This window comes from Triturus cristatus, chromosome 7 (genome assembly GCF_964204655.1).
Source record: "Triturus cristatus chromosome 7, aTriCri1.1, whole genome shotgun sequence".
NCBI classification, from domain to species: domain Eukaryota; kingdom Metazoa; phylum Chordata; class Amphibia; order Caudata; family Salamandridae; genus Triturus; species Triturus cristatus.
This window is the reverse complement of record NC_140590.1, coordinates 1,503,725,527-1,503,753,355: the sequence shown is the minus strand read 5'-3', so window position 1 is coordinate 1,503,753,355 and position 27,829 is coordinate 1,503,725,527. Positions and strand designations below refer to the sequence as shown.

General features: G+C 44.8%; 1 protein-coding gene across 1 annotated transcript in view; it reads left to right on the top strand.

The window, feature by feature from the left end:
• The window catches only part of LOC146812254 (formin-H-like), a 637,557-nt gene that overhangs the window by 386,689 nt on the left and 223,039 nt on the right, over positions 1-27,829 (top strand). The window contains exon 7 of the mRNA XM_085614569.1: positions 19,129-19,297. Coding sequence (XP_085470695.1) covers positions 19,129-19,297 — 169 coding nt within the window. The remainder of the gene's footprint in view (positions 1-19,128; positions 19,298-27,829) is intronic.

The window sequence follows — 27,829 nt, the reverse complement described above, 5'->3', positions numbered from 1 at the left end:
AAGAGTCAAACATTGCCGGCCGGGCTTTTCTTTTAAATAAAATAGCTTCCAAATTATCTAATATGTCAGGCTCAAAGCTACCATTTTCTGGCCATTTTAAAACACCATCATTCTTCGTGTATCGGATCAATGCCTCGTTAAAGGCAATGGGGCCAACACCATGTTTAGAATAGAGCTCATAAGTGGGAGTTCCAACCGAAGGAATCGGACAAGAGTCCTCCAGCCGGGAAACCCTATTACAACCAAAACAAGAAAGTTTCTCAAACTTAGTCAAACCAGGCATCGTTATTTCACTGGACTGTTCACAAACATCAAGGGGGTTAAAATCAATATTAACACAGCACAAATGTACTTACCCCTCGGCTTCGGTTATTGCAATACCCGAATCAATGAACCTAAGAACCTAAGAACCAAAGAACCAAAGGACCAAAGAACCAAAGAACCAATGTGGGTGCGACCCACCAATACTTAACTAAGATGTCTTCTTACACCAACAGAGGCCCCGTCAATCGTCTCGCCTTACCATACATCATCAAAAAGAGGGCCAAGGCAGGGCGGTAGTCAGGGCAGCAGTCGTCAGTAGCCGTCAGGAAGGAGTAACCACACTGCAAAAGACCTTCGGACCACTTTCGACATACAGGGGTCGCTTGACGTGGCTCGCGATTCCTCCAGAATTTTCTTGCGGGGTTCCTCACGACCTTCAGGCAGAACCACTACCTCTGAAACCGCCCCACGTTGGGTGCCAGTTGAAGAACCAGAACCTTTTGGGTCTGGCGGCGCAGGGTACGCCTTAATCTCCTGGGTTCTCCTGCTTCAGCTAACAGAGACACGGGGACACTCTGTCGGCGTAAAAGATCAGATTTTATTAGCTGCAGCTAGTACAGTTGTCCTAGAAGTACACAAACGGTATGTTCTCAGGAGACTGCCACTTCATTCCGTGGCGTACAATCGGTATAGAAGACATATACATTAACCAGAAAACACACCTCTTACACACATCGAGAGCCAATAAGGAAAGTTTGAGATAGGATAGAGCCAATAGAGACGATTGGAAAACAAGGTATCGTGTAACTCGAAGAAGCCTCTCCTTCAACTGTGTTTGCCACCCCTCCCCACAGGTTAAGGTATTAACGTGTCTGAAACTGACTTGCAGGTGGCGAGATACGTTTGTGTGTTTTGGAGGACAGTTGTGAAACGAGAGAATACGAGCAGAAGACAGCGAAGGCCAGAAGATAAGATAAAGTCAGGAGAGAATAGTGTGAACCAACAGATAGTTGAGACAGGGATTAGAAAAACCAGACAGGGATTAGTGTACTCGGCCAGTCTCTAACACCAGCTTCGTAAACAGAGGCAGAAGGCTATTTTGACACAATATTGCAGGAAAAGCAGAAAAGACTTCGTCTGTCGTGCTGCCTGAGCGAAGTCAACACAAAATGGCGGCGATTTACAAAATGGTGGGTCAATACGATCGAGATCGAAAATCGAATTTCCTCAGTACTGTCCCTCCGCCTTCTGCCTCTGACCCAACACATTGTAATACGTCGGTCGGACCGCAGCAACAGATGGCATTCGGATCGCAACCAATGAGCCATCGGGCACGGTACGACCACCATCAGAATAACCCCCTAAGTGTCACAGTTGAAGATCACTTTTATCCACGCCAGGAAGAGGCGCATGTACTGCAAGTTGAGGGCCCACAGTTCCTGCTTGACCTCTTCAAAAGAATGTAGGGGCAGCTAGACTGCATGAGTATATCCCGGGAAGACCATCATCTCCTGGTTATGAGAGAGAAGGTTGGAGTGTGCCCTTACATCCTGGAGGCTAGCATCTCTGTCATGGTGGTTGAGAATGCTCACTATCTGCATTTGGGCTAGGGTCCTTGGAGGAGGCTTGTGGTCCAAGAACCCTTGCACCCTTTCCACCATGAACCATGCTGATAAACTGTTGGCCTGGACCAGTCCTCCAGGAACCGTTCAACATCAGACGGCTCTGCATACTCTCGAAATCCAACAAACCAGAGATTGTTCTGTCTCAAATGGTTTTCAGCGTCCTCCACTGGATCCTTGAGCACCGCCGTCACCTAGAGCAGTTTATAGACCTGGAGTTTCAGGGTGGCTACCTCATCCTGAACTGTTGATATGCTGGTGTCCTCCTCCGTCAGCTGTGTTCTGGAAATCTTGGTGAAATAAGGAATCATTGACTTTCAACTCACCTACCTTAGGATCAACTACCTCTCTGGAGTCCTCATTCACCTGAGGAATAGTGGCTTAGTCAGAATGCACTGCCAGTGGTCCAAATGGGCCAGGCACCGGCTTAGTAAACTGCTCAATCCTAGTCTAGGCCAGGGCCGAGGGCTGAATTAACATGACCCATCTCTGCCAGGATGTAGGCTTTATTTTGATGCTTGTGGCCTACATGAGCAGTCAGGGCAACAACAACTTAATGAAAGCACCAGGTGTCCCCCAGCAGGAGTGCTCGATGGATCAGGTAGGTCTGTTGCAAGGCCGGTGTCCCAAAGTGTCAATAGTGGCACAGTCATGAGGCCAACTCTGACGGGGAGAGACCCTAGGAGTCCTCAGCAAAGTGTCTCATTGAAGGGGGGTTGGAGTGAGACTCCCCTGTGGCTGAGACCCAGCAGGGGCACAACCAAGTGAGGGCCTCCAATACAAAAGTCTGACTCTCTACTAGTCCACCATGGCCGTTGGCCTCAGCCATCATGCCTCGCATAACGACCTCCTCCGTTGCATGCCAAAGTACCACAATATGTTGGTGGATGAGGGACCTAAGGACCCGGGACCCCCAGCCTCCAAACACTGTTCCAGTCACTCCCCCACTGCTGGAGCATAGTACCCCCTATAGTGAGCACTCCCCACAGAAGGTAGTCTGGACCCTGGGATTCCCTCCAACTCCGAAACTGCTGACAGCCATCATAGGAATGACATAGCCTCAATGGAAATCGAAGGGGCTCCACCAGCATCCAAAAGTCTAAAGGTCAAAGGGACCACCCTTCCTTGGTGGAGGAATGCTGTTGCTTTCCATGGCCGATGGCTCCCCTGCCTCCAGGCTGGGTCTCAGCTGCTCCTCTGCAAAACAGGCCACTGAGGTTCTGTCTGCAGCTCTGGCGCACTCAGCGTGATCCCCATGCAGTCTCCAAGTCAAGCGCTGTCCTCTCAATCGAGAGCACTGCAAGGCTGTCATCTGGGCCGGTGGCTCCCATGGCACCTGCCTCCCACTGCCATAGTCTCCTGCAGCCCCCACACACAAGGGGGGAAGAAAAGCACTTCCAGGCATATTGGCCTCAGATAGTGGAGGGGTCTCGGGAGCAACCCTAACTCGCCGCATTCATCTTGGCTGCCCTGGCCACACCTCTCCTGATATCTCTGTTTTTAGGACATTCTGCAGATTCCAGTCTCAGGAGGAAGGTTACACATAGAGGCAAAGGGAGAAAAGTCAAATTGTAAACGGTTTAGGCAGGTAGTGTACTTACACTGACCCAGGACCTTCTGCATCCTCCAGCCATATGAAGGTTATTTCACAGGCAGAAGCAGAGTTGACAGACAAAAGTTGTCTCTCTTTAGCCTTGTGTGTCATCAGAGGGTAGGTACAATTTATGAAAGAGAGAAATGCAGACGTTGCGCTGGGAACAGTTTTCTCTACCACTCAGACAGAGAGGACACATCTCATGCAAGAGCTGACAGGTAGGTCTTCTCTTTTGTTTAGCTGCAGGCAGATGATCTCTTTGGAGTTGCTTAAGTAAATTAAAGACATTATGTTTTAAGTATAGATGAGAAAAACATCTCCTTCTCCCCTATCCCCATGGCTGTATCTAGCACAATGGCTGAAAATCACTGCACTTCAGGTGACAACAGACAACAGTAGGAGTCACAGCATTGCATATAATATCTGAGGCACTGTGTTTTTGTGTGTGTGTTTGTGTGTGTGTGTGGATGTGTGTGTGTGTGTGCGTCTGTGTGTGTATATATATACATATATATATGAATCAAGAAATGCACGAAAGCTGTAAGAGGGCACACAACAGCTCGCCCGCCCTCCGGCGTAATTCACTCCAACTCGCACCCAATTCTGGCAATTTAAATCACTGACGCGTTTCAAGGCTTGACACCTCTTCTTCCTGGGCTTTGATCACAATTACCAGCACGAACTCGCTTATTAACATTTCCGGCTCTTTTATTTGCTCTATGGCCCCCTAGTGGGCCTCACTCGTAGCATGTAACTTCACAAGGCATTCTGGTTTATACAGTCTTTAAAGCAAGCATAATATCTCCCCTGAGTGGGTGTGCTGCACAATTGTCCATTTTTAAACACATTTTAATACCTTTTGTAAGGTCCAGAATCACGGGGCAAGTTCAATAAAATGATGGCACACTGTGCTGTTTGCCGGTTGGAAACAGTTCCATCCACAGCCTCACATTTCCTTTTATGATGAGATGGTGCTGCTCTCTCACGGCAGGGTGGCCGTGCAACGTACGAATCAACAAATGCCCGAAAGCTGTAAGAGGGCACACAACAGCTCGCCCGCCCTCCGGCGTAATTCACTCCAACTCGCACCCAATTTTGGCAATTTAAATCGCCGATGCGTTTCAAGGCTTGACACCTCTTCTTCCTGGGCTTTGATCACAATTACCAGCACGAACTCGCTTATTAACATTTCCGGCTCTTTTATTTGCTCTATGGCCCCCTAGTTGGCCTCACTCGCAGCATGTAACTTCACAAGGCATTCTGGTTTATATAGACCTTAAAGCAAGCATAATATCTCCCCTGAGTGGGTGTGCTGCACAATTGTCAATTTTTTATCACATTTTAGTACCTTTTGTAAGGTCCAGAATCACGGGGCAAGTTCAATAAAATGATGGCTCACTGTGCTGTTTGCCGGTTGGAAACAGTTCCATCCACAGCCTCTTATTTCCTTTTATGATGAGATGGTGCTCCTCTCTCACGGCAGGGTGGCCGTGCAACGTATGAATCAACAAATGCCTAAAAGCTGTAAGAGGGCACACAACAGCTCGCCGGCCCTCCGGCGTAATTCACTCCAACTCGCACCCAATTCTGGCAATTTAAATCGCCAACGCATTTCAAGGCTTGACACCTCTTCTTCCTGGGCTTTGATCACAATTACACACGGTGTTTAAAACTATCTTCCTCTGTTACATACAATTAGGACCATATCAAGGTGGTCCAACATGAGTATTCATGAGATACATTTATGTAAGCTCCTGATCATCAAACATTCAGACTATTTCTGAAAGCTTTTGTATCTACACTAAGGCCTGATTACAAGTTTGGCGGTGCCAGGTCCGCCCTGCCGCCACCCAGCCAAACCCATGGTCAGTCCTCCAGCCAGGTTACAAGCATTTCTCGTATCTGACAGGCTATTTTTTACGTTCCCATGGCTTGCCCAGAAAATAGGCCCCGCAATGGGAATGGCAAAAACGGTACCTGCACGGTATGAACTGTAAAGTCCATGCCGTGCAGAAACTGTGGTGCATGCACACAGGGGTACATGTTGTGACTCCCTGCACGCACCCCAGGGTGCAGAGGCACAAGGGGGGCCCTACACGTTTCCTCTTTCATGGAGGACAAACCGCCATGAAAACTGTGGTTGAGAGGAAACTTGTAATATGCTTGGCAGGCCTGCAGTGGTCCCGCCAAGCATATTGCGGACTCCTGACTGCCACAGCACCGGCGGTATCCTGGCGGCTGTGGTGGGGCAACACTTCCCCAAGAGGCTGGCGGTCCGTGGACTGCCAGGCTCGTGATAGAGCCCTCAGTATCAACCAAGAAATATACAATCATAACCACATCATCTTCAGTGCTCACACAGCTGACAGCTGGCCTGAAAAACTGGAACTTCCCTTGCTCTGCTATGACTTTGAGTCCTTACTTTTCCATTGAAATGTATACTAACTAGACTGCTCTCACAATTATTCTTAGTATCTCCTGACCCTCTCCTAAATTCCACCCACTAACCCTGCCACCAGAAACCATATTAAACGAATTCTTATACAAAAGACCATCAAACACTGTTGCAGACTGTTTGAACCATTCATCCACTAAACAGGCAATAAACTGGTTCTCCCCTCTAGAGTTTGCGTTTGCCACTCTTTCTTGTTCAAATACTCATATTCATCTGACTGTTCTCAACAACCTCATCTGATCTCTAATTGCTTAAAATGACATTTGCTGAGCCCTTCTCCCTTTGAAATTATTATACTGTTTCTCAGTGTTCGGTGATACTAGGCACTCAATTCAATTCAAATAGACTTTATTCGGATTTCAAAAACCATCCATAAAAGCACAAAATAATTTTTAAAATACACATATAATACTACAGTTTTGGGCCACAACTTATCATTTACAAATATAATTTATAAAAACAACAATGAAAACTCAAATGACCTTTATACCATACAGTGCACAAAACCACCTTAGATACAATATGTGGCAATATATAGAAAAAGGATAACTATGGGTATTATGAAAACAAGACAAATGCGTTACATTACATTGGGTTAGTGCAAATCGTGTATTAAAGTGCAAAGTGCATATCTCAATATGAGATTAATCAATTCTCAAAGACCTGCGTGAGCGTACGATAGCATTAAGAAAATTACTGACTCTAAAAATTAATTCATCTGATCCCAACATTAAAAAGTGTCTATAAGCATAATTGTGATCGGTCAAGTCGTGCTTTCTACAGTAGGGGATTAAATAATGCCTTGTAAATTTCTTGTAGAAACCACAGCCAAAAATAAAATGTAGCATACTCTGGGTTCCACCATGGTCACAAGGACAATTTAATTTTTCCAGATTTTTAATGTAACCCAGTGGAAAGCAGATAAGATTTACAATACTCCGGTCCCTAAATCTGAATAGTAAGGTCCTGTTCCACCTGCCCAGTTTTTTACGTAAATAGGGCTGTGGTAACATCGGGAATTCGGGGGATGGTTCCTGGATTTGTAAGTAATTGGTTGTAGATTGTTTCGCAAAATCTACTCTTTCCCTCTCTTTGTGGAAATGCTGATAGAGTGCCCTTCTCACCAAATTTTTGTGGGAGCCATCGATCTGATCGGGGTGTGTGAAAAGATGACCATAGTTGACACTCACGAGGCTCTTTTCTACCGCATTAATCCATGGAATTAAGCCGACATTCTCACTATTCAGACAGTCCATAATAATCTCACGGGACAAGGAAGCTGCCGGGTTTTTCCAGACCCTTAACCAGAACAATGCGGGTCTGGCTCTTATAAAATCCTCAACATAGTGTAGTTTTAATTCGTTATGGCATACGGTGGTTGGTGCACTAATGACTCCCCCCAAGATTTTCCGACAAAATCTATTCTCTTCTCTCTGTAATTCGGAACAGTTCGAGAACCCCCAGACTTCAGCACCGTATGTACCAGTTGGGAGGTAAATTTGTAATAAACTGGAAACCACGTCCTCCTGGCGCGGTTGACGGAGGGAGGTAACAGAGTTAATCGATTTGGAGAGTTTATTTCTCCCCATTGCAACGTGGGGTTGCCACGAGCCGCTATTGGAAAATAGCAGACCCAAATATGGGAAAGTGCAAGTGCTTTTTAAAGAATTTTGACCTATCACAATCTTTGGGATTTTATAATTTTTAGGGCCGCAGGTCATTATAAAGGATTTACTAAAATTAGTGCACAAACCTAAGTCAGACATGTAATCAACAAATCCCGATATTAAAATACGCAGGGCATTCGGAGTGCGGCCCATGAGTACCGCATCATCCGCGTAGAGTAACGCCGGGATTGGTTTCTTATTAATGATAGGGACGTCTTTTGTCAAGTTACATAAAGAAGGGGTTAATTCATTGATGTATAATATAAAAAGCAAGGGGGCCAGAACGCAGCCCTGTCTCACCCCCTTGCCTATTAAAATTTCGTTTGAGACCTCGCCTTCATTATTTATTCGGACGCGGGCCTTCAGGTTGCGATGGAGGTTGGCCAAAAAGTGGACTAGTGGTCCGTCTAAACCGTAGTTTAAAAGAATGGACCATAAGCGAGAACGGTTAACAAAATCAAATGCTGAGCTTAGGTCCATAAACCCAAAATACAGAGGGGATTGTTTGGCTCTTGTGTATTTAGCCATTATAAGGTTGAGGTTCAGACATTGTTCCACCGTGCCAAGTTTGCTCCTAAAGCCTAGCTGGCAACGGTGGATAATAGAATTATCATCTGCCCATGTGCTAATTCTATCAAATAGGACCCTACCAAGGACCTTCAGGGTATTATCGATCAATGATATTGGTCGATAACACCCCGGGTCCAACCTATTTCCCTTTTTGAAAATAGGTACGATGGTACTACTGGACCATGTCGAGGGGATAGATTTCTTACTCAGATTGTTAAAAAGGTTACAGAGTAAGGGGGCCCAGAAGCTTGTATTGGATTTAATCTGGTCAATAGACAAGCCATCCGGGCCTGGTGCCTTGTTACCGGCACTATTTGCAATAGCTTCCTCTACCTCCTCTGATGTTATGACTATGGTACTGTCGGGGAAATTATCCTCGGTGTGATCTCCAACTTCCGCATAAAGTTTTGAGAAGTGGGTGACCCATTAGTCTCCTGTGATGTTGCAATTGATCGGGGTGATGTTACTTCCCAGGGCTCTCAAGTTCTTTACATCTCTCCAAAACCCAGTTGAATCTTTTAAGGCTGCGGATTTCGTGAGATTATCCCAGTGACTTATTAAAAGCTCCTCAGTTCTAACTTTTAGTGCATGTTTGTATTTAGAGCGTAGTGAACTGACAAGGGACACATCTCGGGGTTTAACTGCCAAGGCCTTTCTAAGTTCTCTATTGGCCCTCGAACAATTAGTGTCAAACCATCTTTGGTTGGTTACGTTATGTTCTTTTGACGGTCTGGATATTGCCCTTTTTATAACTATGCATAAATCACAGAAAGACTTAATTATATCGGGGCCACCAAATGCTAAACATTTAGAGATCAACAGAGGATTATTCCTAATCACAGTAGATAGGATCTCTTGGTTGTCGATCCCTCTCCAGACAATCCTGAGCCCGTCTGTGGAGACAGTAATATTTTGGGCTCCTGTCTCATGTGGGCCTATAGGTTTTTTAATAGATTTAAGTTGGATTACTATGGGCAGATGATCGCTATATGAGCTACTAACAACCTCGGAACTAAGTAACACTTCGCTAAGGAGGGAAGAGGTAAACATATAATCAATCGTAGTTGAACTACCACGGCCAATATAAGTAGGGGCCGGCTCAATTCCCTCAGGGGTTCCACAGTAGCTCATTACATCGTCTAAATCCCTGCTATGTAATAAATCCAATAATTCAGCACCTCGTCTACAAGGCGGGGATGTATAATGAATGTGGGCATTAAAATCTCCGCCGACACAAATGCCATCAAATTGGCCAAACTTTTCTCCATTCGCAACTTCATCAATAAAATTGAACAATTCTAAGAAGATAGGATTTGGATGGTTAATAAAATTATTATTATAAAAGTTTATAAGACAAATTTTTAACCTTGCAACATATTTCACGGCTATCAGATATTTACTGACCACATGTAAAGGTTCAATTTTCACGTCCTTAAAGATTTTTGCCCAGATGGATAGACCACCACTTGGTCGCCCCGAAACAGAGGGCAAGGCAGTAAGATTATGACAGAAAAAACCCTCCAATAATTGGGCGCATGTGCACCACGTTTCCTGCAACATTACCACATCAAAGTTACTTATCCAGGTAACCCATTCTTTAATTTTCATCTTACTTGAAAGCCCAGCAATATTCCAACTAATGACACTAAGAGTATCAGTTAGTGGAATAGTGGTGGGAGAAGGAAGGGCAATGGAAGAGTCGGGGCGTGCTACATAGGGTGGAATTAATCCATCTGGACAGGACTTATGAGTATTTATAGGTTTTGCCATTTCCAAAGGCATTGTGCTAATAACCTTGTCAAGTGTAATAGTAGATGTTAATAGTGGTCAATCTAGGCTTCCTAATTCGGATAGAGCAGAAAATCTGTTGGATAAAGGTATTAGAGGCCGTTTGAAATATTCTGTGTGGGGGCCTGTAAAAGTGGCCCAATGGGTGAAGAGTTATGGCAGTAGATGTGCTGGCATAGGTGTTATGTGTGTCTAAAAAGAATCTTACAGAGCTCGGGTGTCGGAAGTTGATCACTATACAGTCCCCACTAATATTTTTGTGTTGTGGGCCCACCCAACTTACCCGACGGGTTGATATAATCTCATTTGATATGTTCCATCTTGCCCCTTTATGTTTAGTCAGCCAATCAATGCATTTGTTATGCAATTGTGGCCATGACTCGCTTTGGTTTTCATTAAGGGCTGGTACGCCTGCTAACACTAGAACATATGGGCAGGCTTCTGGGGGTAAGTGAAGTGATGGCCCTAAATTATTAGTGGTACTATTTCTTACTAACGCACCTCTGCTTGTGCTTACACTATCCGATATGTTGCCTGTCCTATCTTTTAGGGTTACTGATGGAGTAATAGTGGGATTAGCATCCAAGCTCACAATATTAGTAGTAGCTCTTCCTGCTACTCCAGATGAGTCATGATTTGGGCCCATGGTCAGTGCGGGTGGGGTATTAGCTAAAGTGCTGCTAGATGAGACAGCTTTAACAGCTGTTAAGCTATGGCCAGAATCATCAGCAGTGGCCAAACCCCCCTCCCTCAGACCATTACATAATGATTCTAACTTATTCATAATTTTTTCACCCCGGGCTACATCCACACTAATAATACCTTTCCTTTTAATTTCCTCTTTTTTAACAAGGTTTTCAATTTTGTCCAGTCTCTTAAAAACAACATTAAATTGTTTAGCTATTTGAATTTCAACTTGCTTAAAAATGGTATCAACGATAGTTTCAATCAGATTGCCATTGACTTTGGGTTGAATATTTCGGTCAATGGGCTCAGTCTGGGTACTGACCGAATTGTCAGTACTCTCATCACATGATATAGGGACCCCACAAGTACCTTTATCCAGGGCTGAAGACTCTGGTCTACAAATAGAGACAGTGAGTCTTCCCGTTCCTTCATCCAATGGTGAAAGTTGCGATGATAAGTCCTCAGTGGTACCTGATATCACTATTTCACAGTCATTTCCTTTGTTTTTGTTCCATAAACTTTGTGGGGTAGGTTGGTTTCTACAGTGTCTTGATTGTTTCCTTTTGTTTATGGTACATTTCACTGGGCCTCTCTTACGTTTCTCCCTTGTTGTTGTGTTGGGACATGGTGTTTTATCTAGTGCGGATTCCACTAGTCGGTCAGTTACAGGTACAGTCACCAGACTGGTTGTGTCAGTAATGGGAGTTACAGTGTCAGCTTGGGCTGATGGTTTGATGACCGTTACTGTAGGGGAGAGAGGGAGACCCAAAGTAGGTAAAACATTAGGAGACTGGGAACATGGCAGGGTAGTAGTAGGAAATCCAAAGGACATCCTGCGTTCGGTATCGGCAATCTCGTTGGTAACCATAGTAAGGGCATTAGCCAATAATGTATCAATCGATGTGGACTGTTCAATAGGGATAGCAGTAGTGGCAGATGTGGGCTTCATCGTACGTTTCCCCATGGTTTGTATAAATACCTGTACAGCCTGGCGATGCAAGGGGGGTGGCCCAGCCCTGCCTCTGTCTGCCCCTGACGGCCACAGACGGCCCGCCCTCTGCTCGGGCTCAGCCCGGCGCCGCCCGGGAGTGTCCTCGCGTTGATATCGCCTCCAGGTGTCGATGGGCGTGATCTCCGGCCCCAGGTACCCCAGGTGGTACTGGGAGACGTAGTCCCCGTTCAATACGCGGCCGCAAAGCTGATGAACGCGGCGGCGTGTGGGGGATAAGCGGTGTAGGGGCAAATGCCAGGAGCCCTCGGTGCAGCAGCCAGGTCAAGCAGTGTCCTCCGGCAGGCTAGCGGACACAGGAAACTTCCCCCGCTCTGCCGAGAGTGTCCTCGCGTTGATATCGCCTCCAGGTGTCGATGGGCGTGATCTCCGGCCCCAGGTACCCCAGGTGGTACTGGGAGACGTAGTCCCCGTTCAATACGCGGCCGCAAAGCTGATGAACGCGGCGGCGTGTGGGGGATAAGCGGTGTAGGGGCAAATGCCAGGAGCCCTCGGTGCAGGAGCCAGGTCAAGCAGTGTCCTCCGGCAGGCTAGCGGACACAGGAAACTTCCCCCGCCACTCTTCTGTTTGGGTCTTTGTGCTTCATTTCATGGCAACTGCCCCAGCTCATTTGAAGAATTTTAACATTTCACCGCACCACACAGTCTATTGCGTATTTTTCACAACTCAATGGTGAAGACAGCACCAAAAGAAAAAACAAGAATCTTACACAATCACTAACAAGGTGAATATAATGTTGTCCCATGACTGGACCATATAGGACTGCAAGAAGTAGTTCCATGATCTACAGGGAAGGGTGAGAGACCTTCTCTCAAAACACTTAAAAAAGAGAGCTTGACCACTGGAGGGCAGCTATGCTGTTTGAGATGACTGGTTGCTGCAGTTTTTGGAATATACCAGTGAAGGTAGTTCTTGTGCTATAAGGGTTAGCATTGCTCGGTGTAATAGCACATGGAAGGTGCACATCTCTACAACTTTTATCTTGCATGCGCTGAGATTCTGGTTGAGACAGATTGCAATAAATATGGCTGACAAATTATGTACTACAAATGTGTGTCACAGGTCCAACACACTGGCAGAGTGTACCTGCACTTTCACTTTCATTGTTCGAATAATGTCCTGATTAGTCCAAAATTTCAAAAATTCTTGGGATGATTGAATTATTTCATAATTCTCAACATCTGTTTTTTCTGCATATTAAGCTAGGGGAAGGCAAGGCTCTTTCTAGTGATTTAATTGATCTCTGTGTACCACACTCAAGAAGACTGAGCAGTGGTGGCCCACATCAATGACTCTGTGCAGGATCAACCCAGAAATCCTGGCTCTCACTGTAAGGGTCTTCCGATGTGTGACGTTGACTTCTGGATATGGTGCCAGAAAACTTCAAGTCCTTGGGGCAAATGAACAGCCACAGGAGAGCGACAGTGAGTTCACCAGAGAACTGGGGCTGAAACTGTAGCCCTCAAATCTCCACCAGATGTTTATAGTCTTCGTCTCAAAGGACAGCAAGCCACTGGCAGGGCCCGGTACTCACACTCTTAGTGTCAATGACAATGTGGACCTTATAAATGGTCCCTCACCCTTCATGACGTTTGCATGAGCCACAGAATGAGTTCCAGAAGTGGACAAAACAGGTAAATAAACAAGACCTCAAGTGCAGGAGACAGCGCTGTGTGGGGTTTGTGTGCATGTGCTTGTATGTGGGTGCGCATGCATGTCTGTATATGTTTGTGTTAATCTGCCTTTGCATGCATGACTGTGTTTGTGTGTGTAAGTGGGAAACAAAGAGAGAGAGAGAGAGAGAGAGAGAGAGAGAGAGAATGTTCATTTAATGTTATTCACCTGGTCTGGCAGTTTCTCTGTTGGATGGGCACCTAACGCATGGCACCTCGGGCAATCTGTACTATCCAGTTGCCATCTAGAATATGATTGCTACTTTGGAAACAGCGCAGCCCATCCCTGGTGCTCAGCGGCCATCATGACCTATTTTGGAATCCTCTCTCAACTTGGTGGTGTCCTCCTCTGACATAATGCTCTTTTTTATAATTTGGGCACACTGCCATTACTTTTAAAACATATTGAAAGGTGTTTGCTGAAGATAAAACAAAATAAGTGACTTCTCTCATAAATAGAAAAAATGTTTCTTCAGTCAAAAGTGTCATTCACCCTATTACGTTTTTGTGGAGCATTATGGTTCCATGCCTGCAATAATGAAGGTGTTGGTATGACTGTGCGCTTTCTCAGAATATTCAATTTACAAATAGGGGTGAAGAGGCATCCACGATCCATTTTGGCAGATGTTTTACATCCTCCAAACTCCAAATGGCCCCCTTACTTTGAAGGAGAATTAACCCTCTAAAATATGGAAGAGGGGAAAAAAATACTTGATTGTAAGCATGATCAAAGCGGGTAACTCTACAGACCTTATGCAGTGTACAATTCACTTCATGTGGGCAAAGCAAGTTCACACCACTGATAATGACAGAGACATTAAAACATAAAAATGATATACACCTTCCAAAGATCAGCAGAACACTAAAGTACATTAGCATCATCAATACTCATTATTGATCCCTCCAAACCTGCTCCACTCCCCCCCCCCCCAATTCTTTGTAAGGTCCCCAATCTCTCCTTCTCCACCTCCTCCCCATCCACCCTTCCAGATACGCACGGAGCCCCCAAGCATCGCGGTAAACCACATAACTCATGTACATTGGGCATTGGAAAACATAAGGAATAAAGCACACACCGCATAATGTTGGAGCAGGTTTTTGGGATAGCACAATAAAATGGAGGGAAAAATAGCCGTAATGCATGTGGTGATATGTGGATGTATTGTAAGAGTTCCAGGAGGCAGGGCAAATTATTATGTGTTATTTAAGTAAAGTTGGCTATAGTCAAAATCTGAACGTTAAGATACTACACCAACTACTGATACACTGAATCTGTAAAAGGCGATAACGACTGAATTGTCTAACGCCATATTTGCATTGTTGATACAAAGTTAAAGTGTAATTTGAATTGAATTACAGATGTGATGGATGTATTGAAAGTTACACAAAAAATAAACACAAATCAATACTCATTATTGATATAAAACTATTGTATACTACTTTCAGTGACAATGTAACTGATGTATAAGATGCCAAGGATTTTCTTTTTAGACAGCTTCAATATTGTTTTCCCTTTCCATGCAAATCAATTTCTCCTAAATAACTAAATGTAAAATCGGTCAATTCTGTGTCGAGCAGCATTCCCAAAAAGTATTTACAGAATAGCTGTATTTGGAATTGATTCTATTCTTTTCTAGTTGCAGACAAGCTTTACAAATATGATGCGACGTTTGCGCTGTTGCTGATAGATAGACCTCTTCTCCTGTGCTTACAAGACGGTTTATATCAGCATGTGAGCACACTAATTCGGATGCTATTTATGCATTAAAGGTCATAAACCAGCTGTTACATTTCACTAGTTTTGCAGGCAGGCATGCCGTGTTTTCTATTTGTCTATTTAAGGAGATTAGTTCTATCTTCTCGCTGTTAGTGCCAAATATAATTTACATACTTCTAGTTTTCTTTTTTTTTAAAAACCTTTTGCATTTTTCATGCATTAAATAGGTGACTCAGTAAATGTGCATAATTGACTTGAGTAAACTTTTAAATGATTCAACAATCACTAAGGGTTTAGACTCAACACACGACGAAATAACTCCTGTCGTGCCAGATGTACCCCCATTTCTTGAATGCTTAGTGTCACTTCGGGCATAAAACATGCTTTTTCTTCCTGCTGAAAACGTTCGTGTTTGATTGTAACTAAGAATACTTTGGAACTGTGGTTCAGAATTAGCAAAGGAAATGATTTCTGGGTAAAACCAGAGATAGAAAAAACATAGGAGCACACTTTTAATTTAACAGGCAGCCCACCAACCCACGAGTGTGGTAGGAACCTATTTCTACCAGCAAATCCGAGAATCTTCCATTATATTTCGAATTGCCCATTAGCATGCCCTGAATGTTTTGTTGGCAAAGGTGTTCTCCTCTGAACCTTTGGCAGTGCTTGTCGGCTGCTATTTCATAGCAGTCCGTTTAAAGTTTTCTATTTTTCAGAATAAACCAACTCTACATCCTCCAAAGCAGGCATTGCTTGTAAAATAAACAAATGTCCCTTATACACAGGGGGCTGATTCCCATTGGAAACTTACACTTTTGAACAAATTACATTTTTGAGAACGTTTGCTCCACTTTTTGGCCAATTAGAAATCTGAGTATAAAGTTTCTCAAAAAAGTAAAATGTACATGTCTACGCCCCCTGAAAAAGGGAGTGGAGCCAAATTACTATTGCCAAAGTAGTTGTAAGTTCAGCACCACGCTTGGCCAACCACTGCTACTGCAACACCATCCTTCATTTAAAAAAGTGGATAAAATATGGGCTTTGGATACAGCCTTGTTTAACTTCTTGAGACCAATACACATGAAGTCATCTACTAAGGTCATAGTTGGAGCTGAGGATGAACGCACAGAACCTCTTAACTCATGAAGGGGTGTTCTACATGGATGTGTTATGTCCCCAATCACCCTTATCTTGCATACTTGAGTCGTGGTCAGGATAATCCAGTGAAAGGTTACCACCCTATTCCAGCTCTGACTTATGCTGGGCGATGCTGTACTTAGAGTTCATTCTGAATTGTTTAAAATTTTGCAGGATTCCTTTAAATTGTTAACTGACCAATTAGATTTAAGTACTAACTTTCCTAAAACATTTATTATGATGACTGCCCTAAATTTACAAAGTCCAGGCTTTTCAAGATCAATGATAAAATATAAGGAACACTCTTTCCCATAGCTTGGTGTCCCGTTTGAAAATTCTGGTAGATGGCATAATTTATTCGCCATCCTTTAGCAGGAATATACTACTATGTATAGGAGCTCTGTTCAACTTTGCATCTTAATTAAAATCCGGATTAGTAAAGCATATGCTCGATATTTTGAAATGTAAATGTATATCCATTGCTAGACATGGAGTGAGTATATGCAGATGTGGTAAACCCTCTAATGAGGAAAGATAGGCTTTGTAGATGATTGATTTCTTCCCCCTCCCCCACCCCCTTCCCCAGCAACCCTACTTATATTTGTTATGAAGAACTTGGTCAGCCTTATCTAGTAAATGCAATTAAACCCTGGCAAATGTTCCTCTGGAGCATAGTTTCGGCTAAGTCTGATATTCAATTTAAAAGAGCAGCCATTTCTAATTGTTCTTAGACGGATCCCTGAGGATCCTATTTTTCAAAAACATTATTATACTCCGAACTTGGATGACAAGATTTGTTCTCTAACCCTAAATCTATTTCTATTTTAAAGCAAGATATGTTTTGGGCCAAATCTGCATTTTATATTCATTGGCAGACATTTAGGGAGATAGTGAAATTCATCTTTTCTTTTAAAGACTTTTCCCATGGGCTGGTCCCCCCTAATCCATTGTTACCATGCCCCTGTGATTTTGTCCAAGTCCAGTATACAATGCACCCTGGTTTGTCATATTTTTCTTTCTATCCATAAGCATTATTTGGTTTCGGTTTTAAATTACTGAACTTTGCTGGCTGCAGTCCAGCCCTACTCTGTGTCCTAATGCTGCGGGACAAGACAATCGGTTTGGCCATGCTTAGGCATCATAATTTTACACCTAAACAAAGAAGTAACTTAGAGTTATAATGTATGCAAATATATTGTTATTTCATTGTCCAAATTGTGACTTAATAAGGTTTCTACAATTCATGCTAAGCTAACAGTTTAGAACACCAGACTCAGTTTGACTCTGCAGGTTTTAGGAAATGTACTTCTCTAGTGCGATGTACTTTTCGTTTAAGTTCAAGATTTTCTTAAATTATGAAATATGTTTTGTTAAGGTTTTTTTTTGCTGTGTATTAATTAAACCGAATAAATGGCTCATTATGACTTTCAAAGCTTTTCGGGGACATGTCCCTGTATACCTGAGAGCCAGACTTAAACACTATCAACAAAGTCGGACTCTCAGATCCAACCATCTTCTTCTCCTTGTTACCCCTGTTTTCGCAGGACCAGAATGGGTGGCTGAGCATTTGCGGTCATTACCTCCAGAATCTGGAACGCCCTCCCAGTCTCTCTCTCCTCTTCTGAGTCAGAACCCATCTTTCGGAGTGCCTTAAAGACCTGGGGGCCGATTCACAGAACTAACTTAAGACAAAATCCTAAACTTACTACTTTTGGTATTCACAGAAGTTAGGATTTTGTCTTAAGTTTGTCTTAAGACAAACTTAGGACAGACTTAAGACAGTCTTAAGATAGACTTAAGACAGTCTTAAGACAGACTTAAGACAAACTTAAGACAGACTTAAGACAAACTTAAGACAGACTTAAGACAGACTTAAGACAGACTTAAGACAAACTTAAGACAAAATCCTAACTTAAGTCTGTCTTAAGTTTGTCTTAAGTCTGTCTTAAGACTGTCTTAAGTCTGTCTTAAGACTGTCTTAAGTCTGTCTTAAGTTTGTCTTAAGACAAACTTAAGACAAAATCCTAACTTCTGTGAATACCAAAAGTAGTAAGTTTAGGATTTTGTCTTAAGTTAGTTCTGTGAATCGGGCCCCTGGATGTTTACCAACCCCTAGTTCTTCTCTCTGCACCTTTCATCTGCCATCTGTATTTGCGCCCGGACACCCCCGTTGAGGGTAGCTGTGCGCTTTATAAACTTCCCAAAAAATAAATAAATAAAGTTATATTGCTTGATTTACTGATTGATTGGGATACCTCCAAATTACTAAGCCTAGCCAAACTCACTTTCAACCTACTCTAAGTGTGGATCAATCAGGGTTTTCAGTATATGCTTTTGCATGCTACTGCATTTACTCTGTTACTTGACACGGTACTCGGATGGACATTTTATAATTTCTGGAAAGGTCAAATATACTGAAAGTGGTTTTGTGCCTTTTATTTCACACACAGTGTATTGTTGGGTTCATGTAACTGTACACCAATTTACACTACAATGAATGAAGTCAGGTGTGCGTCTATATAATCCAAATTGTTGGTGCCATACGTCTACTAGTTGTCACATCAATAAAGGAGTGCACTGTAGCTCCAGGTAGCAAACACTGCTTTCTCATGTCACTTCGTCCATCCTTTTACCAGAACATCTATCTCTCATTTTAACAATTTTTGTTTAATTCCTAATGTTTGGCTTGAAAAATGAAATAAGGATAGCTTTCAGACTAAAGTTTGTGTCAATTATTCCAATGAATATAGGCTCACATGATTATGTGTAATTAAAATTGATAAATTATCATTGAGGCAAAATTGAATGTTTTTGAAAATGATCTAGACATTACAGTTCACAACTACATTTTTTTTGGTCTTTGTTTCAAATATATTTTGTTCATGCCCAACATAACTGCTGGTTTCAGCGGAAGAACAACTGATAGACATTTTATGTGTTATAGATCAATACATCCTTTTGGGCTTCATGCAAACTGGGGACAAAGAAGATTGATCTGCCTAAGATCTTGGATCAGTTCAGTGCAGCGGGCAGAACAACTTCTACAGACAACCCTTCAGATTCCCTTTCAAGTCAGAAAATTCTCTTAAATCATAAAATTGCCCATAATTTTAGTAAGTATGCATTTTAGATGGTTATTGGCTATTCTTAATGTTATGTATTGCTAAGTTAAACTGTATTGGATGGGGAGTCTAAGCTGTCATTACCAAGTAAGCTCCTGTAAGTACCAACATAATGTAGCTGACTACAAGATATGTGCTGTAGTAATGAGCTTATAGAAGCCAGACTGGCAACAGACATGCTGATAAATAATTCCTGCGTTTTAGGTCTTACTCATTTTCTCTCCATGTTATTGGACGAGGATTCAAGACTTTTTCAGGAAACAGGACGAAAGTCCTGCTACAATTACATTTTATTTTGTATTTTGGTACTACCACATAAAATTAATTGTGTGGCTAACTGAAATGTTGTACTGGAATTGTACTATAAAATCTTTACCTTGCAAGAACAGCAGCCTCTCCTATATCTTCTGGACATAAGTATATTATTTAATAGTGAATGTGTGCAGGGCCCAGGAGAGTGCTTGGAAAATGGGTAGTACTTACTCCTAATGGGGTGGGGTAATAAGACATTTTTAGTGATGTCAGTGACCATGTCATGAGTGATGTAATAGGTGAGGTCATAAGCAGTGCATTGCGGGGGCAAGAGTTATAGTGCCCGGGTAACTATAACTGCTGAATTTCTCTGGTTTTGTGCAAGTGAAATGTCAGCCTAACTATCATGTTCCCGTAACCTTTGGCTTTTCAGTGAATATATAAAACCTACTGGTGGTCTCCCGTAGCTAGTTATGGTTAGGACTTGACAGAAATACATCAAATTTAGCAGAGAGGTAGCTCTTTGTTCAGAGTGCATGCTTTGCTTTAAATGGTGTAAGTCCGTTCAGTAGTTTCTGAGAAATTAGAAAATAAAAGTAATTATATATCTGGTGACCATGGTGGAACCGAGAACCCTCCCGTTCACGAGCTTGTCTCTGATTGGCTGCCAACACTTCAAACCAGGAAGTGTTGGCAGCCATCTTGTGACTCAGTTGAACCGAGTCACAAGAAAAAAGGTGAAAAAAATGCTAAAATATAAGAAAGGGGGCAGGGTACAAACACCCTGATCCCCTAGGCCTACTCAGGGGTCCCACAGGGACCCCTAAGGTAAACAAAAAACCATTTTTATAATATTTTTGGCGGTATTCAAGCTGGTTGCGCTATTCGAACAGAATCTTTTTTGAAAAAAAGAAGAAGTGCAGTCTCACGTTCTTTGTTTAAATAAACCCCCGGGTGGGCCAATTCCTGGGGCAATGAATAATTATCTGGTGGGGGACCGTGGGGGCCCCCGCAGTCCCGGGGACTGCCACCTCCCTGGGGCTTCGTTATTATTATGTGGGGCACGCGCCCCCCCCCGCAGCCCCAGGGACCACCACCTCCCTGGGGCTTTTCATAAAAAATGCATGGGGGGCACCTCCCAGGGGCATTACTGTAATTATGTGCGGGGAGCCTCGCTGGCCCACCCTAAGCCCTGGGGACCACTACCTCCCCGGGGCTTCAATTGAAATAAATAGGTGTGGGGGGCTCATGTCCCCCCATGCTGCCCGGGACCGCCAACTCCCTGGGTCACACTGAAATTATGGCAGAGGCCTCATGGGCCCCCCCAAGCCCCAGGGACCACCACCTCAATAGGGCTCCAATACAATTAAAGAAGGGTGGGGGGCTCCTGCCCCCCCACACTGCCATGAGGACCACCACCTCCCCGGGGCACATTGAAATTAAGGGTGGGGGCCTCACGGGCCCCCAAGTCCCGGCGAACACCACCTCCCCGGGGCTCCAATACAATTAAAGAAGTGTAGGGGGGCTCCTGCCCCTCCCCACACTGCCCCAGGCACCACCACCTCCCCGGGGCACAAATTATGTATGCAATATCCGTTGCGGACCCCTGGGGACCAAAACTCCCCAGGGCTACATACATTTTGGGAGGGGGGCCGTGCGGCCCCCCTCCTGGAGCCCTGCATGGCCCTGGGGACTGCCCCCCCTAGGGCGCGCTCCAGCAGTGTCCCGGGGTGCCCACCCCCAGGACATTGCAGTTTGCAATGACAGGGCGGGAGACTGCTCCCGCCCTGCCATTTCAAACTTGTGCTTTGCTTCATGGAAGCGAATCGAATTGCTTTTGGACAAGGGTTGCTGCATGTTTGCAGCTCCCCTTGTCCAAAAGTAATGCCGGCTCCAGCAGGAGGTGGGAAGCCGGCTGGGACCATGGGGGCATTGGGGCTCCCCCCACGGTCCCCAATGTGAGGCCAAGCCCTGGGGGATGGGGTCCCCGGAGCCAAATGTGTCCAATGGAAAGGGGGCCATGTGGCCCCCTGTAATACATAAAAAAAATTAAATGGTAAAGAGACAAAGCCCTGGGGGATGGTGTCCCCGCGGCTGAAAAAGGCCTTACCGAGGGGGGTCACATGGCCCCCCTTCCTTCAAATGTTTTTTTTTTAAACAAGTGCCCATGTCTGGGGCGTGGGGTCCCCGAGGCCGAAATCGACCTCAGGAGTGGGGCCGTGCAGCCCCCTTCCTGTTTTCTTTATTATTTTAATAAAAAATGGGTCAGGCCTTGGGGCATGGGGTCCACAGGGCCCAAAAACTATTAAGAGAAGGGGGGACACACAGCGCCCCTTCTAAAAAAAATAAAGAAAGGAGAAGCCGGCATCTCGCTGGAGGCCCCGCCCCCTCCCTGTATCACTGCGCAATCGCACTCTCTGGTGCGTTCAGGGTTGGGGGATTAAGTCCCCTTGAATCCTAAGGGTCCTTAAGGGCTAACTAGCCCACCAGGTACCTCCAGTAAGCCCCACACAGTGGGATTGCTGAGAGGGGGTTGGAGGCCATGCCCCTTTTTACACCGCACTGCTGGCGGGGCACCAATTTCCTGAGGACCTCAGGACTAAAGTGGACTTCATCCCCAAGCAGCAGCACACCATTAGGCGCGTTTGCTGAGTGGTGTAAAAAGGGGCGTGGCCGTGGACCACCTCTCAGCAATACAGCTGTGTGGGGCTTACTAAAGGTAAAAGGAGGGCTAGTTGGCCCCCAGGGACCCTCAGGAGGCAAGGGACTAAATCACCCAACCAAGAGTTCTCCAGGAGGCACGTTTGCAGAGTGGTGGAGAAAGGGGGCATGGCCTGTGTCCGCCTCTCAGCAATCCTACTATCTGGGGCTTACTGGAGGTATAAGGTAGGCTAGTTGGCCCCTAAGGAACCCCAGCAGCGAAGGGGACTTTAATTCCCATCCAAGAGCACACCAGGAGGCGCCTTTGCAGAGTGGTGGGCAAAGGGGGAATGGCCTGCTATGAGAGCTTAGCAATCCTGCTGTGTGTAGGACTTACTGGAGGTAATAGGAGGGGTAGTTGGCCCCCAAAGATGTCCTTGGGGGGCAACTACCACCCCTGTTACCTCCAGTAAGACTCACACAGTAGGATTGCTAAGAGGTCTTCGGAGGCCCCCCTTTCACTACCACTCTGTAAACACACCTCCTGGCACACCACGGGTTGGGGGATGAAGTCCAATTTACTCCAGGTACCTCCTGTAAGTCCTTCGCTGTGGAATTCCTGAGCACTGGTCGGAGGCCCAGCACCCTTTCTCCACCACTCTGCAAACGTGACTACTAGTTAAAGAAGCATTTGCAATGTAATAGGTTTCACATTAGCGAGAGTTAGAGCTATTGGAGGAAACGTTTTTTGCTAATGTTTTTCGGAGTGGAGTGGATGTACGTTGTGTGTAGTGGAATTATGTGGTATGTTGTGCAGTGAAATGATGTGGATAGAAAGTATATGGTATTTAGTGTACAGGAATTATGTAGAGTGGGATTATGTGTTATGGAGAGTAATTATCTGGTATGGTAGTCTGTGTTGTGAAGTGGTAACCTCAGGTTTAGTCTTCATCGTTTCCATATAAGCTATACTATGAACTCAATGAGACAGAAAGAAGGAACCACTGAGGAGCACTCCTGGTCCTAGTCAGAGGTCGGAACAGGGCCACTGAAACTATGCAACTGTTTGGCTTCAGCGACATTCGCACAATTATACGTTTTCTGCATTTGCCACATAATCTATCATCTGCTGCATAATATTTGAACAAAAAAAACCTTGTTTCCCATTCAAATGGCTCAAACGTTATCAGAAATGCAGCGACAAGTGTTACAGCATGGTGGAAGGCCCTTTGCAAACCTAAAATGGTCACCTGTTACTCATTGCTAAATGCGGGTGTTAAATTGGTACTAATGGTGTGCAATCCACTCTGCGCCTCACTTGCCTCTTTCTGCATTTCTGTTGCTTCTTTCGCACCTTTCTTTCTTTTTCTGCACTTCTCTTTCTGCACATCTCTTTAACTTTCTGCACCTCTCTTGCCTCTTTCTGTAATTTTGTTGACTCTTTCTGCACCTCACTTGAGCCTTTCTGTACCCCTCTTGCCTCTTTCTGCACCCTTCTTCCCTCTATCTGCACCTCTCGCATCTTTCTGCACCTCTCTTGCCTCGTTATGCACTTCTCTTGCCTCTTTCTGCATCTCTGTTGCTTCTTTCTGCACTTTATCTTGCCTCTTTCTGCACCCCTCTTGCCTCTTCCTGCACCTCTTTTGCCACCTTCTGTACCTCTGTTGGTTCTTTCTGCACTGCTCTTGCTTCTTTCTGCACCTATTTTGTCTGTTTCTGCAACTCTCTTGTCTCTTTCTGCACTACTCTTGCCTCCTTCTGCACCCCTGTTGCTTCTTTCTGCAATTCTCTTGCCTCTTTCTGTACCCCTTGTGCCTCTTTCTGCACCCTTCTTCTCTCTTTCTGCACCCTTCTGCCCTCTTTCTACACCCCCTTGCCTCTTTCTGCACCCCTGTTCCCCTTTTCTGCACCTCTCTTGCCTCTTTCTCCAACTCTCTTGCCTCTTTCTGCAGTTCTCTTGCCTCTTTCTGCACCTCTGATGCTTCTTTCTGCACTTCTCCTGCCTCTTTCTGCACCCCTCCCGTCTGTTTCTGCACCTCTGTTGGTTCTTTCTGCACTGCTCTTGCTTCTTTCTATACCTATCTTGCAAATTTCTGCACCCCTCTTGACTCTTTATGCACCCCTCTTGTCTCCTTCTGCACCTCTGTTGGTTCTTTCTGTACTACTCTTGCTTCTTTATGCACCTCTTGTGCCTGTTTCTGCAACTCTCTAGTCTCTTTCTGCAGCCTTCTTCCCTCTTTCTGCACCCTTTTGCCCTCTTTCTGCACATCTCTTGCTACTTTCTGCACCTCTCTTCCTCCTTTCTGCACCCCTCTTGCCACTTTGTACACCTCTGTTCCTTCTTTTTGTACTTTTTTTGGTTTCTTTCTGCACCTCTCTTGCTTCTTTCTGCACCCCTCATGCCTCTTTCTGCATCCCTCTTCCCTCTTTCTGCACCTCTCCTGCCTCTTTCTGCAACTCTGTTCCTTCTTTGTGCACTTCTTTTGTTTCTTTCTCCACCTATCTTGCTTCTTTTTCACCCCTCTTGTCTCTTTCTCCATCCTTCTTCCACCTTTCTGTATCTCTGCACTTTATCTTGACTCTTTCTGCACCCCTCTTTCCCCTTTGTGCACCTCTGTTGTTTCTTTTTGCACTACTCTTGCTTTTTTCTGTACCCCTCTTACCTCTTTCGGCAACCCTCTTGCCTCCTTCTGCACCTATATTGGTTCTTTCTGCACAGATATTGCTTCTTTCTGCACCTCTTTTACCTGTTTCTGCAACTCTCTTGTCTCTTTCTGCACTTCTCTTGCCTCCTTCTATACCTCTGTTGCTTTTTTCTGCACTTCTGTTGCCTCTTTCTACACACCTCTTGCTTTTTTCTGCACCTCTCTTTCTTATCTCTGCACACCTCTTGCCTCTTTCTGCACCCTTCGTTCCTCTTTCTGAACCCTTCTTTCTTCTTTCTGTACCTCTCTTGCCTCTTTCTGCACCCCTGTTCCCTTTTTCTGCACCTCTCTTGCCTGTTTCTGCAACTCTCTTGCCTCTTTCTGAAGTTCTCTTGTCTCCTTTTGCAACTCTAATGCTTTTTCTGCACTTCTCTTGCCTCTTTCTGCACCCCTACTATCTGGTTCTGCACCCCTGTTGGTCCTTTCTGCACTGCTCTTGATTCTTTCTGGACCTCTCTTGTAATTTTCTGCACCCCTCTTGCCTTTTTCTGCACCCCTCATACCTCCTTCTGCGCCTCTGTTGGTTCTTTCTACACTGCTCTTGCTTCTTTCTGCACCTCTTTTGCCTGTTTCTGCAAATCTCTTGCCTCTGTCTGGAGCTCTCTTGCATCTTTCTGCAACTCTCTTGCTTCTTTCTGCACCCCTTTTGCCTCTTTCTGTACCCTTTTCCCCTCTTTCTGGAGCTCTGTTGCCTCTTTCTGCACCCCAGTTCCCTTTTTCTGCACCTCTCTTGCCTGTTTCTGTAACTCTCTTGTATCTTTTTGCAGTACTCTTGCATCCTTTTGCACCTCTGTTGCTTCTTCCTTCAGTTACCTTGCCTCTTTCTGCATTCCTCTTGTCCATTTCCGCACCTCGTGTTGGTTCTTTCTGCACTGCTCTTGCTTCTTTCTGCACCTCTCCACTTCTTTCTGAACTTCTCTCGCCTCTGTCTGTACTGAAATGTCAAGTGCAAGTTGTCAAGTTTAAAGGACTGCGTGCTCTTGTGACAGAGGTATATGTCTGCAGTGATGTCATCAGTGATGTCACTGACCATGTCATGAGTGATGCAATATGTGACATCATCAGCAGTGCATTGCAGGCGCGCAAGTTATAGTTAGCTCAGCTAACTTTAACGGCCACATTTCTCTGGTATTGTATGAGTGAAATATTAGCCTAACTATAACATCCCTGAAACCGGTGTCTTTTTCAGTGAATTTCTAAGGATTTTTAAATGCTAATTTCTAACTATAATGTCCCCGAAACCTATGTTTTTTTCAGTGAATATATATACATATATCCAGTGGTATTGTGGAAATGTGGATTTTCCTGGTCAGTTATGTCCCCTATCTTGGACCCCAACGGTTCTATATGCATGTTACCAGTACATGTATGTTCCCTCCAGTTCCAGTTTCTAAGACGCAAACATATGTGTGTCTACCGTCGACATGTTCTCTGTCAGATCCGCCATCGATGGGCTGGATATTCGATTCCTAGGTATGAAAGGTCACCGACTTTATATGGCTAAGTTACTCCATTTTTACAGTTCAGGCAAGTAGGCCCGATTCTGTCCTCAAAGCCTTTCCCTGCTCTCAGCCTCTGACAGCTTCAGCTTGAGCTCGCATCTGTATCCATGAACTTTGTCCTACTCCCTGTGCAGCTAACGGTGCCTGCCTCGGCCAGTTTTCGCCTGCCTGCCAAGAAGCTGTATTTCACCTTCGAATTATCTATTTTGCTCTTCAGCCGATGCATTCCTGTCTAGTGATTTAGGTAAACATTTCCTTTAGCTCACAAGCAAAGGACTCAGCCTTTCCGTCCTCCTGCAAGTGATTCATAGCCCTGCTGCCATGGAAAGTTTTCTGCCCCTCGCATCTCATATAGACACTCAGACGCTTGTACACGCACACACAGTTAGTATAGAATAGATTCTGTCCGAGAGTCCTTCCTTGTGGATAACATAGTTCTTTAAACATAGGATGTTAGATATGATTTGGGATTAGGTTGACTTGACCCCTCAGACTTCTCGTCTCCACATGTAGAGCTAAATGTCAAGTCCCCTTCACCCCCTAGTTGCACGTCAATTACACGTCATACTGCTGCGCGCGCATCTATGCCAAGTATTATCTTATAGATCCACCTATGTCTGATAATGCAAACCAATCATGTTTCTTTTATTCCTTATTACGCCTAGTTTCGATTACGTACCTGTTTTGTCACTTTCCTTATCAAATGTTACGCCTTCTACATACGTTTCATTGTAATGCACTTATTATAAAAATACATGTCTGTCAATAAAGTATTGTACTTCACTTCCTGAACCTTCGTGGTGACGGAACCTGAAGGCCGCGACTCGAGTCGGCCATTTTGAATGGAATAAAGCCCATTTAGAAAACCTCTTATACCACGGATTCTGCCTCTTGTTATTTTGAGCTATTTACTTTATTTTAAGATTCCGTATGAAATTCAGTCCGGTATTTTATTTACCACATAATGGCGCCCGAATAGGGACACTTTCTCATCTCACGCGCCGGCGGTGCGTTGCAGGCCCGGTCTCCTGCCACAGCTGGACGGACCATAAACGCGTACCAGCAGGATTTCCTGTAAGCTCCCTCCGGTCAAGCGGGGGCGACTGAGGCTGCGATCAACCCAGACGAGGCGGTGAGAAGTGCGAAGTATCCCGACCAGAGCCTAGCTGAGAGAGCAAGATCCGAGGTATACTGAGGCCCACCAGGTTTTCCGAAATCCCGATGTCCAGAGGGTCCGCTGTCCGCAGTCATCGAGTCCTGTCCATTCTCTGAGGCCTTCCGTTTCAAGGAGCTACTCGGTGAGTACCATCGCCGGGGAGGCGTGTTGACGCGCACATAGGTTGTGCCGGTCAAAACGGATTTGGGTACACAAATCCGGTCTGCACTGTTTAGCAGTGTATATGTACTGTTTAGCAGTATATCAA